The sequence below is a fragment of the Lotus japonicus genome, chromosome 1 (assembly GCF_012489685.1).
Source record: "Lotus japonicus ecotype B-129 chromosome 1, LjGifu_v1.2".
In the NCBI taxonomy this organism is placed as follows: domain Eukaryota; kingdom Viridiplantae; phylum Streptophyta; class Magnoliopsida; order Fabales; family Fabaceae; genus Lotus; species Lotus japonicus.
Window position 1 is genome coordinate 65,038,820 of NC_080041.1, and position 26,094 is coordinate 65,064,913.

A 26,094-nucleotide genomic window follows, 5' to 3' on the forward strand; every position below is an offset into this window, starting at 1 on the left:
GGATCTTTATTTACATCTAATGATCTTACAACCATACCTGTACACAACGGATATGATTTGTCCATGTAGAATCTTTTTAGTACCTTTTATGCATAAGTCTCTTGGAGCATAAATACACCATCCTTTAGATAATCAATTGGTAAGTCTATACCAAAAAAAAAAATTCTAAGTCTTTCATCTCAAATTCTATTTTTAGGAATTCTACATGTTTAGGGAGCTCTTCTGGAGTCACAATAAGTTATTGTCATAAACATTAATTATGACCTATTCAATCGCATAATATATATGCATGAGTTTTTATTGGAGTGATATGATTGCAACATTAGAAAAAATACAGGGATTAAAATTGAGCAGTTGAAAGTAAGGGTATTAAAATTAAGTAATTGGAAGTAAGGGGACTAAAATCAATCAAAGATAAAAGTAAAGGGACTAAAAATGCATCTAAGCACTTTTTTTCCGTTAAAAATGTATTTAACGAAAAAATTCACAGCTTTTGGTTTTACAAATTTTTTTATTTGAAAGAAAGACCCATGATATAATAACGCATATGTGGCTTATTTTTAGACCAATCACCAGTCCATGTTATAATCCTAGTCAGTTTTTACATAAGTACCGGAGAAATTCTATGAGGGCCTTGGTAAAAACCTTGAGCTTTTCTAGTGTATATAGGATACTATCTTTCTCACAATTGCACACATGTTCTTATACTTGCCTCATGTTCATACATTTCTCCAACATTGCTTCATGATTCTACATTGTCGCATCCTGGGAGCCTAACCTCTTGCTTGTTTATATGATTTGAACTTGTGTTCTCATCTTTACAGGGTCTAAGTCACATGGTCTAAGTCACATTAGTTAAGATTTCTTTTGGTTCCTTTTTTCCACTATGGAATGATTTAGTAATAAATTACTTTTAGATGTATTCCTCCCTCTTGCACACACTAAAAAAGAAGGGTTATATTAAAGTTCCTCCTCTCCTCTACTCTCTTTCGAAAGAATAGCTTCCTGGCATTTTCTTTTTGTTATTCTTAACCTATTTTTTAAAATTTATAATTTACAGACTATTATTCAACTTTCATCATCCACGATGTATCTAGAAAAGAAAAAAATCCTACTGAACTTTCACCAATAAAATAATATGAATGATTGAAGTTTGGGATCAAAATTGAAGTGCTGGCACCATAAAAAGTTATTTGTCTTCATACAATAATGTTGATTGTTGAGGGATGATCCATGGGACTGCTGCATGAAGTGGCCCCATATGTAGTGTATACAAAAGCCATGCCAGCAATGCAATAATCTCATCCAATCAAATTTTGATTTTGGGCATGGTTTTGAAGTACTAAAAGTACAGTAATGGATGAGTTAAGATAGTAAAAAATCAAGTCCTTATAAAGGAAATGTATCCTAACATTCGGGCAATTGGAATCTAATCAAAGGCTAATAATGCACTAAACTATTCATTACACAATGATGCTAGTTCTGAATAACAGATCAGTGATGACCACCGAAAGGGAAAATTCAAATGGCATTATGTGTCCTCCATGTTATGCTTATTAATAATTAGAAAGAAAGAAAAAATGAATATTAACAATATTAGCATGTATTGTGAAGTTGTCAATGATTTCAAATTAAGAGGTAAAAATGATTGATATTAAATATTGAAGCCTTGACCATGCCTTCCTTAACCCTAAAACTATGGCTGTAAATCTGTGTGTTAACAGAATATACTATTGGAAATGCCACTTGCAATGAAGGATCATGTCATGTGTGAAAGTCATTTGGTAGTAGCTCTACAAAGCAAAGTGGGGTAGTCAACATATATGATTAGATTAGCCGGCAGAGAATTATACTATACGCAAAATGACCAATCTCAAAGTCTGCCAAGTGGATCAATTAATCAAAATAGTATTAAGAAAATAATAATTTCATAGGAATAATTTGCTTACTTCATACTTGATGTGAATCAATTGCAAAAGAAAAGTGAATTACCCCGCAATCAGTGATAGAGGAAGTCATTTTCAAACAATTCATATGGATTATTATAATAATAATAATTATGTAATGCTGTAGTAGTTTAGTTGGTTAGGCTTAGAACATGACATGGGTTGGTTTTGAAACTGCAAAATAAGATGAAGTCAAAGTATGTTTAGCAATTAAGAATTAAACCAACAAAAAGGTGTGTCATGGTAGTTAATCCCTTAATCGTCTTGTCCCTTAACTATAAGGGGAGTTCAATTCTCAACCCCATGAGAATAAAGCACATTTTGTGGCTAGCCATTTACCGTTTGGTGCGAGCACCTGCGATAAGAGATTAGTCACTGTTGTCCGAGTTGTCAGCGGTGGATACCCTGATCTCAACAAAAAAATTAAGAATTAAACAATGCAACAGAGAACCAAAGTATATAGCTTGTTGTGATTTATCAAATGAATTAATTAATGGGGTTGAAATTAATGAGATGCATCACCTGAAAAGTAAGGACTTTGTGTTGTGGACGTGTAGGCTACAAAACAAGCAGTAACTCCCAAATCAAGCAAGCATTGACATTAGAAATTTTAATCATAATGTCACCGTCCGTGACCTAACTTTAACGGCTGCTTTCTTTAAAAGGGAAACTATAGAATTGGTTAACATCCAACATGGTAGGATGTTTTGTTATAAATAGGCAAAGGGAAACCTCTTGAAACCACAGCAGAACAAAGCTAGCCAAAGCTCAAACAACAGTGTTATATTTCTCTCTCACACACTTGTTCTCCATCTCTTATCACAACTAGTTTGTACCTGAATCCAATGGCAATCCCAGTGATTGATTTCTCAAAGCTCAATGGGGAAGAAAGAGCCAAAACTATGGCACAGATTCATAATGGATGTGAAGAATGGGGATTCTTCCAGGTACTTATGTCATCTATTTTCAACACTCATGGATTCTGATATTTTTGTAACACTATCAGTTCAAAACACATGCATTCCTTTCCTTTTTCTTCCTTATTAGTTTTTTGTTGGTCTATACTCTACATATCAAAGCTTATACATTGTTTTACAGTTGATCAACCATGGCATTCCAGAGGAACTCCTTGAGAGGGTGAAGAAGGTTTGCTCTGAGTTCTATAAGCTGGAAAGAGAGGAAAATTTCAAGAATTCGAAGACAGTGAAGCTGCTAAACGAATTAGCTGAAAAGAAGAGCAGTGAAAAAGTGGAGCATGCGGACTGGGAGGATGTTATCACTCTCCTGGATGATAACGAATGGCCAGAAAATACACCAGATTTCAGGTACAAACCAGATCAACAGTTCTATATTATAAAATATAGTAGACATAGCATTGGAAAAAAAATGATATTTCATATCAGGAAGAACACCACCTAATGCACACTATCTTCTATTAAACTTGCTCTTTTCACAAGCATATTGTAGTTAATCAGAATCCGATTATCTTTCTTAAACTTGATGACTAAAATTGGTAATTTCCCCAAAACATATAAATTTGAAACCAGAAATTTTTTTTAACTATTCAAGGACAGCACTATGAAAATACTATAGTGGTGACATGAATGCATAACTGACTTCTCTCATGGATAACAGGGAAACCATGGCAGAATATCGGTCTGAGTTAAAGAAACTAGCACAGAGGATCATGGAAGTGATGGATGAGAATCTGGGCTTACCTAAAGGATTCATCAAGAAAGCATTCAATGGTGGAGATGGAGACAATGCATTCTTTGGCACAAAGGTCAGCCACTACCCACCCTGCCCCTACCCAGAGCTCGTGAATGGTCTGCGAGCTCACACTGATGCAGGAGGCGTCATCTTGCTGTTCCAAGATGATAAGGTGGGTGGCCTTCAGATGCTCAAAGGTGGAGAATGGATTGATGTCCAACCTTTGCCAAATGCCATTGTCATCAACACTGGTGACCAGATTGAGGTTCTGAGCAATGGCAGGTACAAGAGTTGTTGGCACAGGGTTCTGGGGTCTCCCAGTGGGAACAGGAGATCAGTGGCATCCTTCTATAACCCATCACTCAAGGCCACGATAAGTCCTGCACCACAATTGGTGGTGGAGAAAGAAAACCAAGAAGTGGAAGACACTTATCCTGAGTTTGTTTTTGGTGACTACATGTCTGTCTATGCTGAGCAGAAGTTCCTCCCCAAGGAACCAAGGTTTCAAGCTGTTCGGGCCAAGTGAGAAAAGCACTTGCTTTTCTATACAAAATACACCCCCACCCAAAAAAAAAACTGTTTTTTTTTCCTTTATGTTTTACTTAACTTACGGGTCTTGATACTGTAAGACATGTTTGATTATAGGAAAGAATACCACATGGTTTCCATTTCTCTTTATAAAGTTCACCATAATGGAACCAAAGTGGGTATTAGTATTCTGGTTTTATTTTAGAGTATTGTGTTATCTTTCAATGTCTTGGCTTGCATTGTATAATAGTGCTATCTATTACATAAATTCTAATCTGAAGTTGTCTATCTCATAAATATCTCTCTCCCCCTTGTGTACTGTTGCTCTGGTACGGTTTCAGTAATCATCCATATGAGCAGAATTGCAACCATCTACTCAATCCCTATTCTTGAAATATTTTCTGAAAAGAAACCTAAAGGTCATTACCACGTAGAAAATATCTTCCTTTCTAATACAATCAAATTACTAGAAGTTTTACGTCAAGAAGTTGCCACTGACCCTTAGCAACGTCATGGAAAAAAGTACAACATTTTTTCCCATTTTATTTTGGTGATGTCAAGCTACCCTCTTATGATTATTTAAGTGGAGAGATTTATAAGTCACCAAATAGCCAATCATTTCTAAATCATAAAATCCTTAGAAGAAAAGGTAAATAATTGGCTAGCGTTTACAAGAATCCAGTCAGTTCACAGAAACTATTCCATGGATTTTCTTTCTCCTGGGACATTGCTGGATGAATATATACATGAGATAGCAGAATTTAAGTTTACAGAAAAGAGTATGTTTTAAATGGAGAGCAAAAAGATCTAAAGATAATGTCAATTGGCGTCTGGTGAGGGTTTGACACTTTAAGTCTGTTATTCATATTAAATTGAGGCTTTGCAGCCAAATAGTACAGGAAGTATACAACTACCTCAGTGTCCTTTCTACCTATGAAAGATCTTAATTCAGAAATGTACAATGAGAAGTAGTCTACGGTGCTGCCAGACTGATAAACTTTGAGATGCCATAATGAGCTGCTTCTAAGATTAAAAAAAAAAAGAAAAACTATAGCTTTAAATGTCAGTATACAATATCATCTTGTCACTATAGCATGGAGAAAGTAGAAACTAGAAACCATCAGCAAACCTTATCCTGTATGGGAAGCCAATGAAAGAAATTGGTAGTGACTGGTATACTATATCAAAGTTCTGCACTCTCAATGTATAGCATGCACCATCAGTACACAAGCCAAGTCTTCACAGGAGAATAAGCACACATATCTTATCTTCACTACCACAATTGATATGCTTTATAGGGCCTTTTGATCAAGCCTTTCATTCCAATTTAGGCAGCGAATCAAACTATGAAACCAATCACCTGTTTGGTCAAACTTGTTAACAGTTGGAAGCGGATGCTTACTCATAGATATTCGTACAGAATCTCCTCTTGAAAGTTGCTGCCTTCTCTTTCCATCAAATGAAACCCAGGCGTTGCTTCTTGCATCCTCTGGTATCTGTTACAATAAACTGTCTGTAGATCATATTCTAATTACAAAACCGTAAATCATTAAATTTAGTTAACCCCTAAATTCCAAATCACACAAAAGAAACAAGTCCCTAAATTCAGTATTCTCTTACCATGTAACTTTATCCAAGACATGTATGCAAGAAAACTTAGCATGGCTAAAGAAGTGAAATTTTGTTGGCATAGAAAATGCATCATAGGCCATGCATGCATTTTGGCAACAAGGACATCCAATATCAAGTTTTTACAGCATAGAGAATGATTAACTTCACCTTTAACTCAAATTGAGCAGAATCTGGAAGTATAACCGGTCTAAATGAAAGTGAATGTGGACATATTGGCGTAAATAGCATGCAGGGAACGTTTGGATGGACCTGCAGTTTCCTTTTGTCATTAGAGAAAAGAAAGAAAGAAAATTGTGAAAGCAGTTAAATTCATGTCAGATTTCACACTGATAGAGTGCAGATACCATGCCATTAGAAGATCTATATATAGTAGAATTTATGGAGATAACAAAGGAAATTGTACAAGGTGGCTTCTACGAGGTTTCCATAATGCAGTAAGAGTAGGAGTGTAGGACGAGACGTGAACAAAATGTTCAGTATTTACAACTGGTTTCAGAAAGTGCAGATACAGAAAGTTCATATGAATCAATAATAGCTAAATTTGTAATTGTTTGATAAAGTATTCCAAGGCAAGGATAGCAAGCCAATACATCTAATTAGTTTAGTAATCAATACAGCTCAAACCATGCTCCTAAAATTACAACTCTAGGACAAGCTTACCATGGAACCTCCAGCAGCTGTAGAATAGGCAGTGCTTCCAGTAGGGGTGGCCACAATGATTCCATCACCTTGTACCTGAAAAACATGAAAATAATCGTATATAAGGATATGACACTGCTTCAAGTAGCTATCTAGAGATATGAATTTAATAGTGACGCCACTAATGATAGAATATATAAGATGTATCGGAACATGGGGTGCAAAGAAACAACACACAATCAAACTCACCTTGGTTATAAGTCTATCACGTTCGTAACATTCAATCTTTGAAAGGTATGGATTAGAACCCCGATCAACAACAACTTCATTGAGAATGTCAAATACTTTTCCAGGCATAGCTTTACCCTTGCGAAAAATTTCACATCGGAGACGCATTCTGAGGGTGATGTACACACCATCTTGTGCATTATTTCCATGGATGACTCGTCGCAAGTCCTGATTGTAGTCTTCAAACTAGAGGCAGAAAACAGAATGGAAGTCAAACAAATGGACAAAGAGATACCTACATTTCTTTAAGGTGAAATAAATGATGATTGAAAAGCATACACTGTGAGTAGTCAGAAAACCAAGGGAACCGAGGTTAAATGATATAACAGGGGGCACAGGACCTCTGAATAGATTTGAAGAATGAAGTATAACACCATCTCCCCCCAAACATGCCACAAAATCTACTTTTTCATGTAGATCACTGATCAAAAGCATTAGACATGTTATGCAACAATTTAATGGAGCACAGGTTTTATATAACAGGAAAAAGGTAAAATCATTGCATATAAGTTCACCAACTCCACTACCAGGTATCTTGACTATAGAAGGTCTGAACAAATCCGAAGCCAGGAATTCTGGCAAATATATCATGCACATCTGGTTCCACTAAAACGTTCATTTTCTCTTGGTAATATAGAAAAGAAGCAACCTGCAGATTAGATATAGAAACTCTTCTGTGAATTAATTTAGTTATGCTATCACAAATGTTCAGAATAAATACTCATACAATTTTCCGATATACCAAAAAAAAAAGAATAAATACTCATACTATATGAATCATAAAAATATCATATACTGTTGGAATACAAGTCAAAACTCACAATTACATTTTCCGGTACTCACATTCCCAGTTTTCCATTTCTGGTGCACTCCTAGTAATGAAAAATACAGATCCGACATTCGCAGCTAACGTACAATTTGTTCAAGTTTAGCTCATTTAGCGTATTAAGCCCATAAAAAATGAGCTTGAGCCTAAATGAGATTCAGTCTACAACTATGTTCTGCATATTTTAGAGAAATGGATATGACATGATTGATCAAAGATATATTACAAAGTACAAACATACTATAAGGAAAGCAACGCCAATGCTTGAAAAATTTGATGCCAAATCAATTTCAAACAAATTGTTCCTATTCAGCGTCTATTTTGAGTAACAAGAACCTACCCTAAGCTTAACCTCCATGCCTCTCTCTCCCCGCCACAATAGAACTTATCCATCCCAGGGTTGTTAATGGTGGATAGCGTAGTGTAGCGGCAAGCCCAAAAAACGCTCTTTCAAGCGCTATTGCGACGCTATAGCGGCAAATAGCAATGAATAGTGGAGTAGCGATGAGCCCCCAGAGCGCTACGCTATAGGCTATTGCGCCACTATAGCGCGCTATTAACAAGCCTGATCCATCCATGTATATGCTAAAACAAAAATGTGTTCCTAAACATCATTGTTAGAACCCTGATGTCTAGGCCATTGAAGACCAAATAGAACAATTTTTTTAATGGCTTGGATGCTTCTCAAAGTCTATAAAATATTACCTCTTTAGCTTCTTCCATGAGTCGCTCTCCAGGCTTTTTCAACAATAACACAGTCTTTGGGGTGGATTTCCACATAAGCATCTGTTGTTGGGTACTAGGATGAGTAAAAGCCAAAGAAGATTCAGTGACTTTTTCTCTGGCGCAAGAATATCCATCCGTTCGTACAAGGAACATTTCTGCTTTCTTTCTTGACTGCACCCTTACAACTCCAGTTGAAGATGCACACATGTCTCTTTCAAGGTGTTCCAAGCCTTCCTTTGCCTTGTCATCATCTCCAATCCTTTGAGAGTTAGTTGTGGCATTATCAATGTCATTAGCGTCAGCCCTGTTATACATTTCCCTTTCACTAAACCCATTAACTGTTGTCCTGACAGAACTGGAAGTATTCACATTCCCTAACTTCCAATTTCTACCAACAGTAGTATGGGGCTCTCCAACATCCACATGATCTGACCAATTGGAAATTTCAGCTGGACCCACAGTTTTAGGTTCAGGATTATTACCACTGCTGATACTTACTCCGTCATGCAGTCTTCTAGTATGCATGTTCCTACTTTGCCAAAATCTTGACATCTCCTTTTTGGAAAAGATATCATGAGGAGGAACTTGAGCATCTAAAGGGACAGTTTTGCTGAAGAAACTTAGAAAAGATCCTTCCCCATCAGTAGCAGTAGCTTGTGATGAAGTCCTATCATCAGGAGTAATTCCACTTAAGGCCTTACTACTTTGCACTTTTTCAGTATTCTTCTTTGAAGGGTCAAATGAGTCAATAGAATTATGTGTTGCACCCAAACTCTCTTGCAACAAATCAGTATCATTTTGCAGGGAGGATCTCTCAGCAATCATTGAGTCCTTGAGTTTCCCAGATTCATTTCCGTAATGCAATAACATGTCATTGAAAGTAACTGCTTGATTAGAAACATACCGTGATGCAGAGAGAGTCATGTACTCCCTCCACCTGGAGACCATGGAAGATGTTCTCCAAACTCCTTCCTTGCTGTGAAGATAAATCGGTCTTTTGCTGCAATCTGAAACATAAGATGCAAACCTCTCAACTTGTTCCATTGTAGGCGCAGTCCTCACCTCAACAGGGATTTTGACCAATTCAATACTTCCAGATGAAATAGCATCATGCAAATCTGTTTGATAAAAGTGATCTTTTACAGTCTCTTCTCTGAGATCTATAATTGTTTTATACCCTTTATCCAGTAACCATTTTAGACCTTCTTCTGTTACCTGCCCACCCATCCAAAAAGCTGCTTCAGATTCTTTGGACTCTACATCCTCTTTCGAAGTGAATAAATATACAGGACTCCAATTTGCAAATAGTGTAGGACATGGATAATCCTCCCTGCGAGGAAAACCGGAATCATAGCAGACATTCTTCAGTCTCTGAAGTTTCCTCCACACATCCAAGCTTCTATAATCACCAGGAATTAAATAATTCTCAAGAGCAACATGCAAGCTCTCACAACACCTTTTCATCTCACTCCTGAAAACAGCAAGTGGCGGCATTGTTTCCTCCATCGTGCTAACCCCATCGGCAAGGAAGGGAGTCATAACAGAAGCTCTTCCATTAAGAACATCCTCCCTCCCTTTGTTCACAAGGGCAACCATGCATCCGAGGACCGAAACTATTTTATCTTCCAGAAGGGGTTTCTCGTCAACCTGAACCTCATATGAAACACTACATTCACCAGTCAAGGGGTTGCACAACGCATCCATTAACGCAGAATGAAGCCATTCAGAATTCCTAAAGATCCTACAATAAGCCTCAACTTCAGCAATATCACCCGGAACTGGACCCACCCAAGGCAACCGTGACGCATCATGAACTTGAATGGACTTCAAACTCTGAAAACAAAAACATCAATTTTCCTAAAATTAAGTACCCCTTGTACTTCCATTCAATAAATCTTTAGCTTATATAAAAAAAAGTCATTTTTCCTAAAATTTAAAAATATATATTAAAAAAAATAAACATTGACATGAAATTTTGCCCATTTCCCACAATCAATTCATTAATGATATAAAACCCTAATTTTGTGACCCAACGATTTGCATAACATCAAATTGGAACAGTCAAATATTCATTATCATTTATCAACCACAGTGACATCAATTCGGTCCTTCCTGTGAAACAGTAACTTTTGAAGTGTGTTGCATGTAAAAAGATCAAATTAACGCAGTAATCATTAAATTCGATTGGATACTGATGATAACGATGATGATGAAAATTGGGGTTTACTCAAATATGTGAATAAGTGCAAACACTGAAGCTTCAGTAACTAAAACAGAGTAAGCTGAAAGAAACTGCGAGTTGAAACATGGCAGAGAAGAATTGAGTTGGAAACCTGAGAATCAAGTCCGAAATCGAAGGAGAAATGGTTGGAAAGGTGGGCGGTGACGAGGTGCGTTCTCCGTCGGGAACTGGCCTTGGTCTGCAGCTCGAAGCGGAAGCGGAGGATTCTGGCATTGGCGGAGGTGACGACGGAGAATGCCATGTGGCACGCGCACAGGCTACATGCCGCCAACATGGGATGGGACTTCAAGAATGGAAACAACACAAGAGAATGATCGGGAATGTTGTGAGTTTGTATTTGGATGCACCTAACATGTATTGTCTCTTTCAGTCTTTCTTTGATTTTGATGCACCTGCGATGTGTACGAATTGTTCTTTTTCTTTTTGGACAAAGTATGTGATTTGTTTGCTTCTAGTGTTTATTTTTATTCCTTTCCACATCTTTTACCGTTTGTTTGTTCGAACTTTTTTCTATCTTAAAATTACTTTTAAGTAAAAGCTCAAGATGAGAGTTTCAAGGAAAGAAGTAATAATTGTTTGTCAAATTTTTTTATAGCTCAAACGCTGCTATGAGGGGTCGAGCGACAAAATGGTGAAAGGGCAGCAGAGGTGGTGGAGGTTGGTATTATCTAATGGCGCGGCGGAGATGGTGATAGTTACCTAGTGGCGGTGAATGGTGACGGTGGAAGTGGTGGAGGTGGTACTGGCAATGGTGGTGGTGGTGGTAGATCATGGAGGTAGCAATGGAGGCGGCACTGACGATGATGATAGCGGTGGAGAGTTGTGCTGGCAGTGATGGTGGAGGGTGGTGGAAGATGGTGGTGGTGATGATGGAGGTGGTGGTCGAAGGTAGAGGCAATTGTGGTTGGGGTGGTGGATGATGGTAGTGGAGGTGGTGACGACAGCGGTAGCAGCGGAGGGTGGACCTAGTGGTGGTGGTGGAGATGGGTCTTGAGATGTGAGTAAATAACACAAGAAAGGGGAGGGTTTGAATTGTGTTATTTTAAAACTTTGTTTTTCGAAAAGAATATATGTTTTTGAAAACTTGTCGTAAACGTTTAGTGCAGTGGAAATGTAAACAGAGTTATCAGACGATCAACACACACAGATTTATACTGGTTCACCCTTAAATGATGGGCTACGTTCAGTACTTGGCCACCACCAAGATTTTCACTAGTAAGTATCAAGGACTTCTCCAATACAAGTATTCTCCAGGACGTCTCCTACAAGTATTCTACATGACTTCTCTTACAAGTATTATCCAGGACTTCTCCTACAATCTTTACAAGATCGTTTGCCTCTACAAAGATTCTCTTCTTACAAGAGTGATGGTAGAGAATTTATGGCACTGAAACTCTAAGTGTTTTAGTATAGATATGACTTTGAATCACTTAAGAGTTCTGATTCTTAGAGAGAAATAAATGAAGACATTTGACTCTTTAAGGATCTAGGTTCTCTCTCTCTTTTCTTGCAGATTTGGTAGTCAAGAATTTGACACTAAAAGAATTTCTGCTGTGAACTTGAAGAGCTTTGAATGCTTAGAAGAATGAAGGAATGAATGTTTGGTGTTCTTGTTCTTTGGGTCTTAACTCTTCTGCTCTTCTTTCTTCAAAATCGGCTTAAATACTTGCTTGCATTTGTTGTAGTCGTTGTGAGAAAATCCAACCGTCTAGCAGTTGTGAGATAGATCCATACGTTGATTCAAATGGCTCTGGTTGGTAGATGCATTAAATGCATGCTACTGTTTAAGTCTGTCCTTTTTCCAAAAAAGGTGAGGCTTGTCAGCTACTAGGAGGCAATAGACTTTGGCTACTTCTCAGAAGTGAGACAAATTGGAAATTTGATGTTGATATGTTGTACTATTCCTCTTTGGTCAGCGTGCTTCAAGGAAAGAGAAAATCTTCACGTGATCTCGTTTGAATCCTTAGTAGCTGGTTGCATTCTGACTTTATCTTTGACGCTTTGACATTTGTCTTTAACTTTTTGAGTGATGAGCTGGCATTAGACTGTCAGAAATGGATGTGGCTTAGCTTGTGTCATATGTGTGCCAGACAGTCTTGTAAATTTGAATCTTTATCTTTAGGATTGATTGACGTTGGAGTCCTTTATTCATAATAGAATAAATCCTGAAATTCAAATTAACTGAGAAACTTAGATTTCAGCGAAGTGCTTCTATATATACAAAAATTGTCATTGATCAAAATTAGATTTTAAAACGATATGATGCGTTTGAACTTAACAGGTCTTACCTAGTGGTGACGATTCTCGTGACAGTGGTAGCGATGATATTGGTGGTGGAGGGTTGTGGTCAAAGTTATGGTAGAGGTGGTGACGACAGCGGTGGTGGTGGTGATGGTGGTGAAGGGTGAAGGTGGTGGCGATGGTGGTGGTGTAGGATGGTGGTGGAGTTGGTGGTGGTGGCGATGGAGCGGTGGTGGTGAAGGTGGTGGCGGTAGTGGGGGTTATGGTGGAGAGGCCGCGTATATAAAAGCACGACACTATGGCCTTCATAAGAAAATAAAACTACTTTAAATATTATCTTGATACCTTTTTCGAAAAAACACTCCTTATTAGTTTTTTCTTTAATAAAAATAAGTTGTTTATTTTCAAATAGCTTTTCATAAATTGTGTTTGGCCTAGCTTCTCCTTTTAAGGAGAAGAGAAGTAAAAACACATCAGGAAATTCACATGGACCCCAAGAAAATTATGATCCATATATGAGTTAAATATATTTTTAGTCCTTGTAAAATATGATTAAAATTGAATTGGTCTTTGCAAAATTTTAATTAGGCTTAATTCCATTTTGGGCCCCTGATGTTTCAAAAATGAGCGATCGGGGCCCCCCGTGTTTAAACGTAGCGGTCAGGCACCCCAACGTTTCAAAAACGTGCGTTTCAGGCCCTTCTGTTAAGTACCGTTAGTTTGACCAAACGGAACCCCTTTCATTAATGACGTGGAATTTCTTTTTCATTTTAACATTATATTTTTTACCCAAACTCATTCCCCAAATCAGAAACACGATTCCCCTCCCCCAATTTTAACCTAATTGAAGAAAGGAAGATGAAGAAGAAGAGAAGGGGAGAAGAAGAAGCTCGAAGAGAAGGAGAAAGGAAGAAGCTCAAAGAGAAGGGGGGAAGAAGCGCGGAGAGTAAGAACCGAGGAAGAAGCTCGTTCGATTCAAATACGATTTCTTATTCTTCTGGGGTTGTTGCTGGTTCGAGTTCAGAGGAGGAAGGGGAAGAGTAGCAGCAACTGGGTTGCGTTGAGAATTGCAGTGGCGGGGTTGATGATGAAGTTGCGGTGGCTATGGATTCCTCGGAGCTCGTGTAGAGGTGGGTTGGTCGCAGAGGGACTTGAGTTTCTGCGCGGGTGAAGAGATTCACAGGTGGGTCTTTTGGTGGTGGCGGCTTGGAAGCCATTAGTGTGCGAACGAGGTTCTCTGTGGTGGCGGTGTTGGGTGCGGTGGTGGTTTGGGTTTGACACCATTTGAGAATGGAGGATTTGAGGGCAAGGTTGGGAATGACGACGGAGAAATCAGGGGTGTTACCATCAGGAAGTTGAGGGGTGAAGTTGAGATCCTTGCAGGCTTGGACGGAGGCACGGTCGAAGGAGTGGCCGGAGGAGATGATGACAGGGTCTGCCATGATGGAACCTGAAATGGGGCAGAGGAACTCTTCTGGAGGGTTCTGGGTTTTGTTGTTGCTGTTGAGTTTTGAAGGGTTGATGCTGTGGAAGAAGAGCTTCTTCCACTTCAGCCTTGGGGTAGTGATTGGTTCTGGGAATTTTTCAGACTCTTTTGCTGCTTTTGGTGAACCCCATTTCTTGTGGACCATCCGCTTCACACTTTGCTAAATCTCCATGAAATGATTCAACTCAGTTAAATCTTGTTGGTTTTGCTGAAGAAGTTGTTCAGAGAGTTGAGGGTGAGGGGTGAAGATTCCATGGTTTGCTAAATTAGGATGAAATTAGGGTTAAAATTGGGGGGAATCGGGTTGGTGAATTGGGGGGGAATTTTTTGGTAAAAAATATAATGTTAAAATGAAAAAGAAATTCCACGTCACTGGCTCCGTTTGGTCAAACTAACGGTACTTAACAGAAGGGCCTGAAACGCACGTTTTTGAAACGTTGGGGTGCCTGACCGCTATGTTTAAACACGGGGGGCCCCAATCGCTCATTTTTAAAACATCAGGGGCCCAAAATGGAATTAAGCCTTTTAATTACTTAGCTTTTTTTAACATGGTAATCTTAGTCGTATGATGGGTTATCCACGTGGATTTTTTCAACAAGTTTTTCTCCTTTTAAAAAATTCATAAGTTTTAGTCTCTTTGAAAAAATTCATCCTTTTTTGTCGACTCTCTTCCATTTGCTTCTATTTCCCATACCCTAATATCACATTTTGCAGCGGTGGTCCTGACTTCACCACCACCAATGACGACAACAACAACAAAAACCACTACCACTTCATTTTTTCCTCCTACCCCAAATCCCTCAACAAAAACTCTCCTTTATTTGACCACAAAAAAGAAAACCTTAACCACCCCCTCTAGCCTAAACTTGAGATTGGGGAGCGCATCTAGACCAAACCTGCAAAAAACGTACACATATAACCTAATCCAGATCTCAAACACAACACAACCCAAAAACATCACACCTTCCAACCGTTATGCGTAACCCTCCTCTAGATCAAGTTATGACCCTAACCGCCATACCAACCACTTTTGAAAGAGAATGTTCACTTGAGAAAAAAGAAGGTAGAAGGATGCATTTCATTTCCATTTTCAAATATTTGAACTTAAGGCATCACGGATGGTCCCCTTTATGCGTGTAACTTGTTGGTCAGAGGAAAAATTAGGGATGTCAAAATTACCGACACCCGCGGATTAAATCCGCTATGGGTAAAATTACCTGCACCCATGTATCCACGGGTTTATTTAATGGATATCTCAACTATCCATTTAATAATGGGGCGGGTACGGATATTGAGGTATCCATTCCCATGGATACCCATCCGATATAGAAAATACTAAAATATCTTATATATATATATATATATATATATATATAAAGAGATGTATATTAAGTCTAATATCTAATGAATTTGTGTTTGAGTTATATTTCTCCTTCAAGTAAACTTGTACAAAGATAATGGTAAATGGAAACCCTTAGACCTAAAAAAAGGGGTAGAAAGGAAGTATTTTCCTTTACACATTGATTGATTATAAAGTCTAATCTTAAATTTTATTTTTAATATTATTTTTATTTGAACAAATATATGTGAATCCGTATATGTTCATGGGTGACGGGTGCCCATGGATATCCATTAATATTTTAAAATGGTAATTGTTTTTCCCACCCCCCTCACATCTAGTTTCACCTCCCTTACATATGTAACATCCGAAAACGCCCTTGAAATTTTTTCCCTACGCTCTTTAAAGTTTGCTACCTACGCAGTTCTTATGAAAATAGATTGTTGGGGCTTTCTAAAAAGTGGTCATAAGTTTAAAAACGGATAGAAGATGAGAGAGTTATGCCCATTACAAGTTAAGGGAAGAACTTTAACGGGCATAACCCCCTCATCTTTTATCTGTTTTTAAGCTTATGACCATTTTTTAGAAAGCCCCAACAGTCTACTTTCGTAAGAGCTACCTGCGCACTTTAAAGTGCATAATTGACGCACTTTAAAGTTCGAACGATTACATAAACGAACTGAATCGAGGGCAGTACCTTAAACAGGGGCGATGTGGGGCGCGAGGGCGGCAGAGACATGGGCGTGTGGCGGCGACGTCAACGACGAAGATAGGGGCGGCGGGCGACGATGACTGGTGCAAATGGGTAGAGGAAATTGAGGATGAGAAGGAGGGTGGGTTTTGTGAGAGAAAGTAAGATGAGAGGAGGTATGAGGAAGAAGGGGTGGTAGGAGGAAGGGGGTGAAACGGGAATTTTTTTATTTTAAAGGGGTATTTTAGACGTTTCACCATTTTTGGGTTGTGAAATTAGATGACGGGGGTGGGAATAACAACTACCTTTTAAAATTCCGTTAAATCCCACTTAATGGATATGGAGCGAGTATGAATAATTTTTTTCCTGTGAAGCGGGTGGTGGGTATATACTACTCATGTCCACCCGTACCCATTTACATCCCTAGAAAAAATAAATTTAAAGAAAAATGGTCATTTTGATGTCGTCATGTAAGGTGCATCCGGTTTATGGTAGTCCATAAGGAAAATCCAAAGCAACTCGTCAATCAACTATCACAACATCGTTGCTGATAATGACATAGCGATCAAACTAGCTAGTGCATCATATGTACAAAATAGTTATAAGTTTCCAACACATTGGAGCTATCCTTTCAAGGGGAGATCTGCCGATAGGCACCAACACCCACCCAAAAAGAGGTTGACCATAAGACTCCATCATACATAAGATGGGAGCTTGGCTGGCATGCTTCAGTACCCTAACAAAATAGGTTTTGACTGCTAGATACCCAAAAAGGTAAACCGAATGATGGGGAAAGGAAAAACAAGGATTGCAATGTTAAAGACACACCAAGGGAAAACTTCTTAAAGATTTACTTCAAAGATCACAAAAACAACCAATCCTGTAGAATGGTGATCCCAAATTGAGGTACAGAAGTTGTAGTTGTTTCTAAGCAACTACATGGAGGAGCAACCTTAACAGCCGAAAACCTTGTCAAAAAAGTCCCAAAAAACAAAGAAGGCAAAGAGTACGTTATTTTCAAAAGATTAAATAGATGTTGAATATGCAAGCATGGCAATGGAATTAGATAGATATAAAGTCCACTTCCTTAAGATTAATCGTCAACCTATGAGTAAATATCAATTGCAGCAACTACCAAAAGTACTATCATTTCTTACAAATGAAGAGCTCGAGGCACTGCTAAAAGATAACAACCTTCTGGAAGTGGTAGCCTCCAGCCTAGTCCCAAGTGAGTTTCAATCGACAGGTCAGACGGAGAAACTGATAATGGATGAGGAAAAATAAGTTATAACGTCAGAGCCCCTGACAACATCAATGCCACTTGAGAAGACGTCGCCAACAGCCAATTCCTTTGCTGCGGCTATCTCAATGGATGCATCTGGGTTGCAGAAATCGCTACTACACATACACCGACATCACCCCCCGAGCAAATTCATTCTAACTTATCATGAAACTAGCCACACAATGTTAGGCTTCAATGTTTGAACTCTATTTGATGTTTTTCCAGTTCCATCTCAATAATAACAATTGATAAATCTATCTATATTTCTACCAACACTGCAAGGACACTTAATTACAAAAATAGTAACAAAAGGAGGTAAACAACATGATAGAGAGGGAGACTGAGAAAAATATTTGTAGAAAAAAATGTGACAGGCATTCCGTTATGCACAACTCCTATTCATGTTAGCTTGACTGTTCCAGACCAACCAGAGATGTTGGCTGAGGATTTGATTTGGTGGGATGACCCGCAGGCGCAGACTGCTTTTGGGACCTGGGCCTTTCCTCTCCCTGCAAAGAAGCTAACTTCTCAGGACCAGAATGTGTTCCTTCCAACTCGAGTTCTGGTTTTCTTTTCACCTTCTTTGTTAAAACAACATCTGCAACCCTGAAATCATCGAGGGCACTGTTTGCTTCTTCTTTGACAACATTCATAGGACTGGGGACCCGGACAGCTGAGCTTGTATTAGAAACTGGCTTGTTCGCCGAAGTAAAAGCATAACTGCTGGATTCTGGAACTTGTCTATCTCGCGGGTTCTGCTGTGAAGTAACTGAACTAGATACAAACTGAACGTTCTCCTCTTGCTTAGGAGTCAACAACTTTTTCCTCTTGATTTTATCCTGATCCTAATAATACAAGTATACCAATGAGATAAAATCAACTTAAAAACAATATTGTCTGGGTAAATATTAGATCCTGGTCTCCATCTGGACAAAAAAAAATCAAATGTTCTTCCATTATTAATTGGGTTCATTCAACGTTTCCCCCCCATCTTATCGGCAATAAGAACTTATTCAGAAATAAATTTTCTATATTATATAAAAATATAATTTTACTTCTTTTTTATGCTATACCGCTTTACATAAAGCAGAGTTTGAACTGCGAAGAAAGGTTAAAAAAATGGAATCAATACTTTGGCAGGTTCATTAAAAAGATTGTTCCTCTACTTTAGAGAAAGAGGGTAAGATAAAAATAATGTTTCGCACTTGCACTAATATTGAAAATCATTATTCACCGCAAAACCCATATACCTTCTGTTTGCTGTGCAATGCTCTGCGCCTCTCTTTAGCCCTGCAGATTCCACGTTTGATCCCATGGTTGTCCATGTAGCCATTTGGCCATAATTTGGCAAGCTGATAAAGTCAAGGAACTTGAAAGTTTAGAAAATATAAATACATTTGTTTATAGAATGCAAAAAGACTAAGTGCGTGTTTGGTTTTTAGTTAGGAAGTCCGTTTGAAGCATTGGAATTCGAGATCACGATTTCCAATGCACATTCAGCCAACGGAATGTACTTGTTGGGTTGAATGAATGTGCTTTCACATTCACCCAACTGAAAACCAAACAGGCTCTAAGACACAACACATTTAGTACACACACATAATTAAGTAGCATGAATGCTCTTGAAAGATGAGAGCAGTTTATCGGATGAAAAACAATAGAAATGGTGATCAAGAAAAACTCCATGAGTAGTTCTAACACCAATAATTCTCAAAACAAATTGCAAACCATTTTATTGTCTTCAAAGGATAGAAGGGGTTAATAATAAATAGTGTTGAGATCCTACGTAAACTAGATACATGGCCAAAGTAGTTTTTATGAGGCTGGGGCAATTCTCAACCTATCAGCTAGCTTTCGGAGTTGAGTTAGGTCTAACTCCAATTTTGATATGGTATTTAGCCCAGCAGCAATCCTTGCTGCAGCATGGCCCTGTGATTGTCCAAATAATCAGCTCCCAGAGAATCAGAATCATCCTCTGGCCCTGAAGTCAAGTCTTCTAGGCATGAGGAGATGTTTTGAGATCTTACATAGACGAGAGATATGAGCAAGTAGAAATTATAGGGCTTGGGCAATCCTCGCCCTACAAGCTAACTTCTGGGTCTAATAAATAGCACACTTCGCTATATTGCTAGAGTGAGACCAAAGAAAACTATAGGTCAACCAATAAAAGATTGGGATTTCGATAGTCTATCCCAAGACAAGACTGATGCCAAGACCTATGACATAGTGGGAAAAGGATTTAGCTGTTGTTTTTGTTGTTGCCCATGGAATTAATGTGTAAGTTTATCTTATATAAGGTCTTAAGAAACAAAAAACTTGAAGAAAACAAGTGCAGAACTCCAAAAAACAAGTTGATCAGGTTTTTGATCGTCAACCAGAAAAATACAACACAAACAACCTATTAGCTCTGCTAGACCAGTATTCAGAATAAGATTTAGAAAATTAGAACCACCTCTGCATACAACTTTCTGATCTGTGGACCAGCATTTTCATCCAACCCCTACAGCAATAACAAACAAGGTTCAATATGGAAGATTTATTATAAATAATAGAGATCCAAAAATAAATATCTATAGCTCAAACCCATACATCAACAAAAAGGTCATAGAGATCACAAATCTTCTCCTCCAAGGCAGTGTCCATACTAAACTTTTTTGTTATTGGTTTTCCATCAGGACCGAATTCTTGAAAGTCATCAGACGCTCCAGCTTTCTGCGGTTGCTAATGTGTCCAAAAATGGCATGCACCCCAGATTATATAGACAAAACATTAGTTAAACAAAAATATGATTGAAAATTTCCTGATAATTTGTTATTAATATACAGTGCAACCATTAAAAAAATATAGAACTGAAACATGATTCAGTATCATAATTAGAAGCAACCAAAACCCTTTCTATGAAAATAATTCATTAGTAAGCAGTAAGATAGCCATGACCAGCATTTGCACTGCAAACAAAATTGCATTCGATCCATTACGAGAAGCACTCAATAGAAGTATAGCAAAGAGGCAAACAAAAACAGTGATAATAAACCAGCAAAGTTTAACAAAGATGGAGAATATGCAGAATATAAGACCACTAAAGAACATATCTTCTGATGCTTATACAATATAAAATATGTGTTCTATCTACTAATGGAGGAATTATGAGCTCATCATAATTGAATATGAATGAAAACAGAAAACATGTAATTTTACCGATCTTTAGTGAGAAGTGTAAAAACAAAGGCAACTAAAATAAACCTTGGATTCCAGACTCGTGGCGTGCATCTTAATCATATCAACAACTTCCTTTTTTATCTGTTGAAACCTATCATCCTCCTCCTGCTTCGCTGACAGACCCACACTGATCATTATTTTTAAGTTTCTCTGGGAGGAGGAAAACATTGTATTAGAAGTTAAGTGGTTTCAAGAACAAAGAGATAAATAAACCTATAGAAACAATGAATATAAGTTAGAAAAACTGGCAAGAGTACTAAGACATCTAAAATAATCAAGGTAAATTAGAGAAGGAGTTTTATTCCTCATGAGAGAACAGTTTCAATTCACATAAAAATTTGCCAAGTACTGCCATTTACTTGTAGATAATTCCATAGCCTCAACTCACATCACATTAAAGTACTCAAACAATTGGGAAAGGAAAATTTAAGCATTCTTTTCAGAAACTCAAAAGATAGTCTGTCTATCAATCCCCAATCTGAACAACAAGCATGTGATTAGGTTAAGATTGTACTCAAAGCATATCTCCATTATTCAGAATTTTATCCTAATAATTAAACTTACAAAAAAAATTGCACAAAAGAATAGCAAAAGTGGAAAGTGGACTACAGAGAAAAAAAAAAGGATGCTCAAGTCTCAACACTGCCTAACTTTGGGTTCAAATGTATGTGTCAACAAAAGAGGGGCAGAGAGATCAAGTTGGAAACTGACACGCATTGAGGACTATCTGTTTGTATTTAAAAAACTGAAATACCTTTAATGTTCTGAGCTGCATCAAGTGCCCAAGAATACTCATAAGACGGTTAATTAACTCTTTTGATACTTTCCCATGGCTTGCCTGCTACCACAGAAACATACAGTTAATATTATAATGCTCAAATTACTTGAGAAAAAAATATTAAAGTATATATCTTTAGAAGTATAAAATCAAAGAGCAGCATTTGCTAGTACCGCTAGTCTAGCAACTTTAGCAAGCTTTAGCTTTATTTCTCTGGGCAACCTTCTTTTGACTGCCTGGGCTGTTGGATCAGCCTCCTGGTTTTCCACTGCAGGTGGCCTTGCTGTAATATTATTTACAAGGAACAGAAGGAAAATAAGAGAAAAGAAAAACTTAGTTTTAGCAACAAGCTTCCCACATTTCTTATCAATGATAAGCGTGAACACTATTTTGAAGCTTACATTCTGCAACCATTTTCTCCAACTCGCGAAGAGCCTTTTCAAGCATTGAACTTTTTGGCCTAGCATTAGAACCGTCTTTCTTGTGCAAGTATTCAGATTTCTGCATAACATTTAAATAAACTCACGACTAAGACAGGATATAAGTAAAAAATCTAGTCTCACACATAACACTCCATAATCCATGTGCACAACTTTCATGATCATTGTTAAAATAAATTGGAAGCAAAAAGTGTAGAGTTTACCATGACATTGAATAAGGATAGTTTGATATTCCCTTTCAATTACTTTTAAAGATAAACACCCTGTCCCCATGTATATCAAAGTCCTTTAAATTAAGCAGCTATCATTTTAAATGAAATATCATGCCTCATGACAAACAATTTAATATAGTCTAGTAGTCAAATCACAAGGTTGAAGAAATAATACGACAAAACTACGAATTCCTACTTAATACCTATATAGCATCTTCCACTCGATTGTTATTAAAAAAAAAGGAAATGAAGAATACTCTTTTTCCTTATTAATTAATTCATTGATGGGAGGAGTTTGGCTCTCATTTCATCCAGCACACAGTAGGTAATCACTCAGGTCAGCATAAACTTGATCCCTTAAAGTGGTACGGCAAAGAAAATGCTTATTTGGAAGGGACTTTTTTTTATTTGGAAGGGACTTGCTTAAGCATCATGGGGCACTTACGGTCTGAGAATGAGTGGAAGAATCCTTTAGCTTAATAGCCAAAAAGAATTGATCAAAGCACTACAGTGCAAAGGACCTCTTTTTTGCCACCACGTGTTTCTTTAAAGTATTTATCAAAATGAAATTAAAAAGGGAGAGACAGAAAAGCTAGAGAAATGAAAACTTACTTTTGCTTGCTTAGCAGACTTTCCCACAGACAAGTTAAGATCCGGCAGTTGACGGCGCATACCGTTTTTTTCTTTTGACCTGCTGATATTTTCCAAACCATCAATATTACTTGATTGCTTTCCAGGTTGGGATTTGGAATTTGCACAAGTACTTTTTTCATGGTGCTTCTGATGAGATGCATCAAAGGCTCCACTTGTATCTTTAAATTTATCACTTGTGTTCTTAGATTGAAAAGTTCCTGGCTTCTGCTGATCAGCATCTTTTGTTTCTGTGACAGAAGCAGGAACATCACCAATTGGTGCTTTCAAAGAGACAGAAGGGTCCAATATTGGTTTGATATCAGCAGTTTTCTTTTTGGAACTGATTCCAGAGACATCCACTTGATTCTGAAGCTTCAGGTCTTCATAATGTTCACTAGGTGAAACCAAATTCTTGGAGGAATTACATATATTCTTTGCTTGTAGTGAAGCTGTTTTTCCAGAGGCTGGCCTGCCCACTTTTGCATGTTTCTTTGATCCATTTTCATCATTATCTTTTCTTCGCCTTTTCTTTGGTTGCTGATTAGGTACTATAGAAGGTTCATTTCTTGTAAAATAGAAAGAAACAAAAAATCAGTTACCGAACAATTCATAATTTGTCAGACTCAGTTTATTCACTCCAATCTTCAACCGAATATATTTGTTAAACAATTACAAAATTTGAAGACAAGCATCAAACGAAAGAACATTGAGCTATAAGCAAAAATGATACGGTTTTAAATGCTGTCAAGAACACAAAGAAATAACTTGTAATACCAGATTATATGATAAAGACAAGCATGTTGATAGGAATCCCAAATAAAAAAAATTATCACTGATGAACAATTTGAGTCAACTTAAAAAAGAGGTTATTTGACAGAAAATATATAGAATAAGAGAAAAAGATCAACAAATGACCATCCGCAGCAATGAAAAAGATCAGCAATTAAGTAATTTGCAAAGAAACCTATCTATATATGATTTTACCATAAGTCATTTGCTAAGAGAAAAAGGGAAATATTCAAAGCAGACTTTTTAAAAGCAAAGTAAACTTACATGCGTTCCAATTTCCCCCTATTTACAAAGAACCCATCATGTTTGATTGCTGAATTATCAACCTCAAAATATTCATCCTGCAGAATGACCAAATTAAGAGCATGAAAAAGTATTTTAAAAGCAAAAAAGACCATCAGACAGGATAATACTATTCCTTTAAGCAATGTCAATTAAGTCATAAATAAACCAAAAAAAATATATAGATACCAACCAGCTCAGCATCATCTATAAAAGAGTCTTCGGTATCATACTGATCATCAGGAACATCACGCGTATCTTCATCATCACTACTATCCTTACCCTGAAAATGATTCAGCATCCCTTTTATTCACAATATAGAAGCTACATATTATTACTCAAACAAACATCTACAATATGAATCAATGATTTATAGAACTTATTATCGCTGATTCAGATCATATAGCAACAACCTCAGCTAGCAATATACACATACCATGTAAAGGCGTTCAATTTTCTCGATTACAGCACTGAAACGGTTTGGCTGATTAGCATCTTTTTCTTCATTCTCAACTGGTTCTCCCTGAGAAACATGGATAGAGACATGTAAAAATAGTGAAGTATTATACTACCCACAATTTCAAAATGCCAAAAAACTGGATTTCGCAAATGCATGCAAGAGCCAAGATAATGAATAAGGGAAAAAATTGCAGCATAAAACAAATGAACTTTTACCAAAAGCCTCCCATGCTTTGATTGGCAAGAACATTGATACCTCATAATATATTTGGCATGATTATGCTATATAAGAACAGATTAACCACACATATCACATAATCAAGAATTATGACAATACATTCTAAAGAAGAGAACTTAGAACCAAAAATCTCAAGTGACAGATACTGGTGAATTGCAGCATATCAACAATTACGCGCTCACTAACTACCAGTGTTATCAAATCGCAATCGCGGACCATCTTGCGGTGAGCCAAAAATCCGCTATTTTGGCCGCTATTTGGCGGCGAATAGCGGAAATAGCGGGCAATAGCAGCGTCGCGATTAGCCAAAAATCCGCTACGCTAGCCGCTCTAGCCGCTACTTGATAACACTGCTAACTACTACTACCCGTTACATGTTTCTCAAATACTGAAGACACTATCAGATCATGAATGGTCAATTAGTATCTAGTATCTACAGCAATCAGACATATAAAACTGAGCTCACAAAATTTTCAAGTTTCAAAGGCACACAGACAGATGCATATATGAACTGAAGGAAGAATTACACATAAAATCTGAAAAAATTATCAGATGCTAGTAATTTAAATTAATAATAATAATCCTGCAGATAATAACAAATATTAATTCAAACAACAATTCCAGTTCAGTCCCCCAAAATTCAATCGAAAAAAACCACTACCTATTACAATGCAAACCACAAGGGGGAAAGTACCAACAGCCACAGCTGAAAACACTTCACAAAACGCACAATTGATTCAATTTTATTTCAAAAACTAAAAAAAGCGTTACCGAAGCAGCGATTATAGGGTGTTGATGAGAAGCGGAAGTGGATCCGTTATGCTTGTTAGCGTCTTTGAGGAGCTTCTTCCACGACACAATGGTGGTCTCTCCAGGGCGGAGCTCCACCGTGAAAGTTTTCCGGTCACCCTTCTTGACGAACGACGAGGAAGCCCTCTTCTCTTCCTCCTTCTCCGCCATGAGAATTGAGATTCGATTGATTGAGCCCTAGAATAAGGGAATTGCTTGCTTCTTTGCGCGGGATTGCATAATTAATTAACCAAAATGGAACAAACACTCTCTCTTTCTTTCTCTTTCTGTGTGTGTGTGTGTGTGGGGGGGTTTAACTGTTATTCTTCTTCCACTTGGGTCGTAAAATAAAAGGAATTTTCTGCTATTTGTTTTGAGTTTTGACACATCGAGCGAGGAGGGATAAGGAACCGGGGTGGGTGATAATATCGTATATGGGCCGGGTTATAAATTAATTAAAACCGGGGGGTGATGGTGACTTCACTTTCATGCAGTTTCCCAAAGGGTATTTGCACGAGTTTAGGTTGACTGTACTACTAGCCTATATTAGCTGTCGAATAAAGTTTCCACTTGGAATAATTTATGATATTTTTCATTTTAATATTAGATTTAATTATATATTGGTGTGGATAATTATTTTTTAATATACATTCAATCGACGTATGTTTTCGCGACTGGT

General features: G+C 37.6%; 4 protein-coding genes across 7 annotated transcripts; 1 reads left to right on the forward strand and 3 right to left on the reverse strand.

Annotated features, from left to right (window-relative positions):
* Nucleotides 1-2,643: 2,643 nt before the first annotated feature.
* LOC130738890 (1-aminocyclopropane-1-carboxylate oxidase 5) lies at nt 2,644-4,481 on the forward strand. Its single transcript, XM_057591072.1, has 3 exons — nt 2,644-2,893; nt 3,045-3,271; nt 3,582-4,481. The coding sequence occupies exons 1-3, from the start codon at nt 2,792-2,794 to the stop codon at nt 4,180-4,182; spliced, it is 930 nt and encodes a 309-aa protein (XP_057447055.1). The 5' UTR covers nt 2,644-2,791; the 3' UTR covers nt 4,183-4,481.
* A 543-nt stretch (nt 4,482-5,024) lies between these two features.
* LOC130738878 (NAD kinase 2, chloroplastic) lies at nt 5,025-10,970 on the reverse strand. Of its 2 annotated transcripts, XM_057591066.1 has the most exons (8): nt 10,629-10,969; nt 8,275-10,128; nt 7,271-7,392; nt 7,023-7,164; nt 6,705-6,929; nt 6,477-6,551; nt 5,964-6,065; nt 5,025-5,680 (listed from the first exon to the last, which is right to left on the reverse strand). In XM_057591066.1, exons 1-8 carry the CDS (start codon nt 10,809-10,811, stop codon nt 5,477-5,479), a joined length of 2,907 nt encoding a protein of 968 aa, XP_057447049.1. In that variant the 5' UTR covers nt 10,812-10,969; the 3' UTR covers nt 5,025-5,476. The 2 variants fall into 2 exon arrangements, with proteins under 2 accessions (XP_057447049.1, XP_057447050.1); XM_057591067.1 differs by lacking the exons at nt 7,023-7,164; nt 7,271-7,392 and having other exon boundaries at nt 10,629-10,970.
* Nucleotides 10,971-13,767: 2,797 nt separating this feature from the next.
* LOC130742647 (U-box domain-containing protein 40-like) lies at nt 13,768-14,409 on the reverse strand. Its single transcript, XM_057594753.1, has one exon. The coding sequence runs from the start codon at nt 14,407-14,409 to the stop codon at nt 13,768-13,770; it is 642 nt and encodes a 213-aa protein (XP_057450736.1).
* A 2,978-nt stretch (nt 14,410-17,387) lies between these two features.
* On the reverse strand, nt 17,388-25,800 carry LOC130738903 (ubinuclein-2). Of its 3 annotated transcripts, none has more exons than XM_057591090.1 (13): nt 25,398-25,800; nt 24,366-24,452; nt 24,123-24,212; nt 23,912-23,988; nt 22,838-23,423; nt 21,975-22,074; nt 21,747-21,856; nt 21,550-21,636; nt 20,820-20,945; nt 20,166-20,288; nt 20,029-20,076; nt 18,827-18,928; nt 17,388-18,421 (listed from the first exon to the last, which is right to left on the reverse strand). In XM_057591090.1, exons 1-13 carry the CDS (start codon nt 25,584-25,586, stop codon nt 17,981-17,983), a joined length of 2,166 nt encoding a protein of 721 aa, XP_057447073.1. In that variant the 5' UTR covers nt 25,587-25,800; the 3' UTR covers nt 17,388-17,980. The 3 variants fall into 3 exon arrangements, with proteins under 3 accessions (XP_057447073.1, XP_057447060.1, XP_057447065.1); XM_057591077.1 differs by having other exon boundaries at nt 20,166-20,297; nt 25,398-25,798; XM_057591082.1 differs by having other exon boundaries at nt 20,166-20,297; nt 21,550-21,633; nt 25,398-25,797.
* Between the last annotated feature and the right edge of the window lie 294 nt (nt 25,801-26,094).

Bases quoted from the DNA above. Each gene is read 5' to 3' on its own strand.
- LOC130738890 (XM_057591072.1), top strand. From the start codon at position 2,792: ATGGCAATCCCAGTGATTGATTTCTCAAAGCTCAATGGGGAAGAAAGA. The intron at 2,894-3,044 runs GTACTTATGTCA...ATTGTTTTACAG, and splicing joins AAGAATGGGGATTCTTCCAG to TTGATCAACCATGGCATTCC. The intron at 3,272-3,581 runs GTACAAACCAGA...CATGGATAACAG, and splicing joins GAAAATACACCAGATTTCAG to GGAAACCATGGCAGAATATC.
- LOC130738878 (XM_057591066.1), bottom strand. From the start codon at position 10,811: ATGTTGGCGGCATGTAGCCTGTGCGCGTGCCACATGGCATTCTCCGTC. The intron at 7,393-8,274 runs GTAATATTTTAT...TCTAATCTGCAG, and splicing joins TCATGGAAGAAGCTAAAGAG to GTTGCTTCTTTTCTATATTA. The intron at 6,066-6,476 runs GTAAGCTTGTCC...AGGAAACTGCAG, and splicing joins CAGCTGCTGGAGGTTCCATG to GTCCATCCAAACGTTCCCTG.
- LOC130742647 (XM_057594753.1), bottom strand. From the start codon at position 14,409: ATGGTCCACAAGAAATGGGGTTCACCAAAAGCAGCAAAAGAGTCTGAA.
- LOC130738903 (XM_057591077.1), bottom strand. From the start codon at position 25,586: ATGGCGGAGAAGGAGGAAGAGAAGAGGGCTTCCTCGTCGTTCGTCAAG. The intron at 24,453-25,397 runs GTAACGCTTTTT...CATGTTTCTCAG, and splicing joins ACCCTATAATCGCTGCTTCG to GGAGAACCAGTTGAGAATGA. The intron at 20,298-20,819 runs GTTTATTTTAGT...TGGACACATTAG, and splicing joins CCACGAGTCTGGAATCCAAG to CAACCGCAGAAAGCTGGAGC.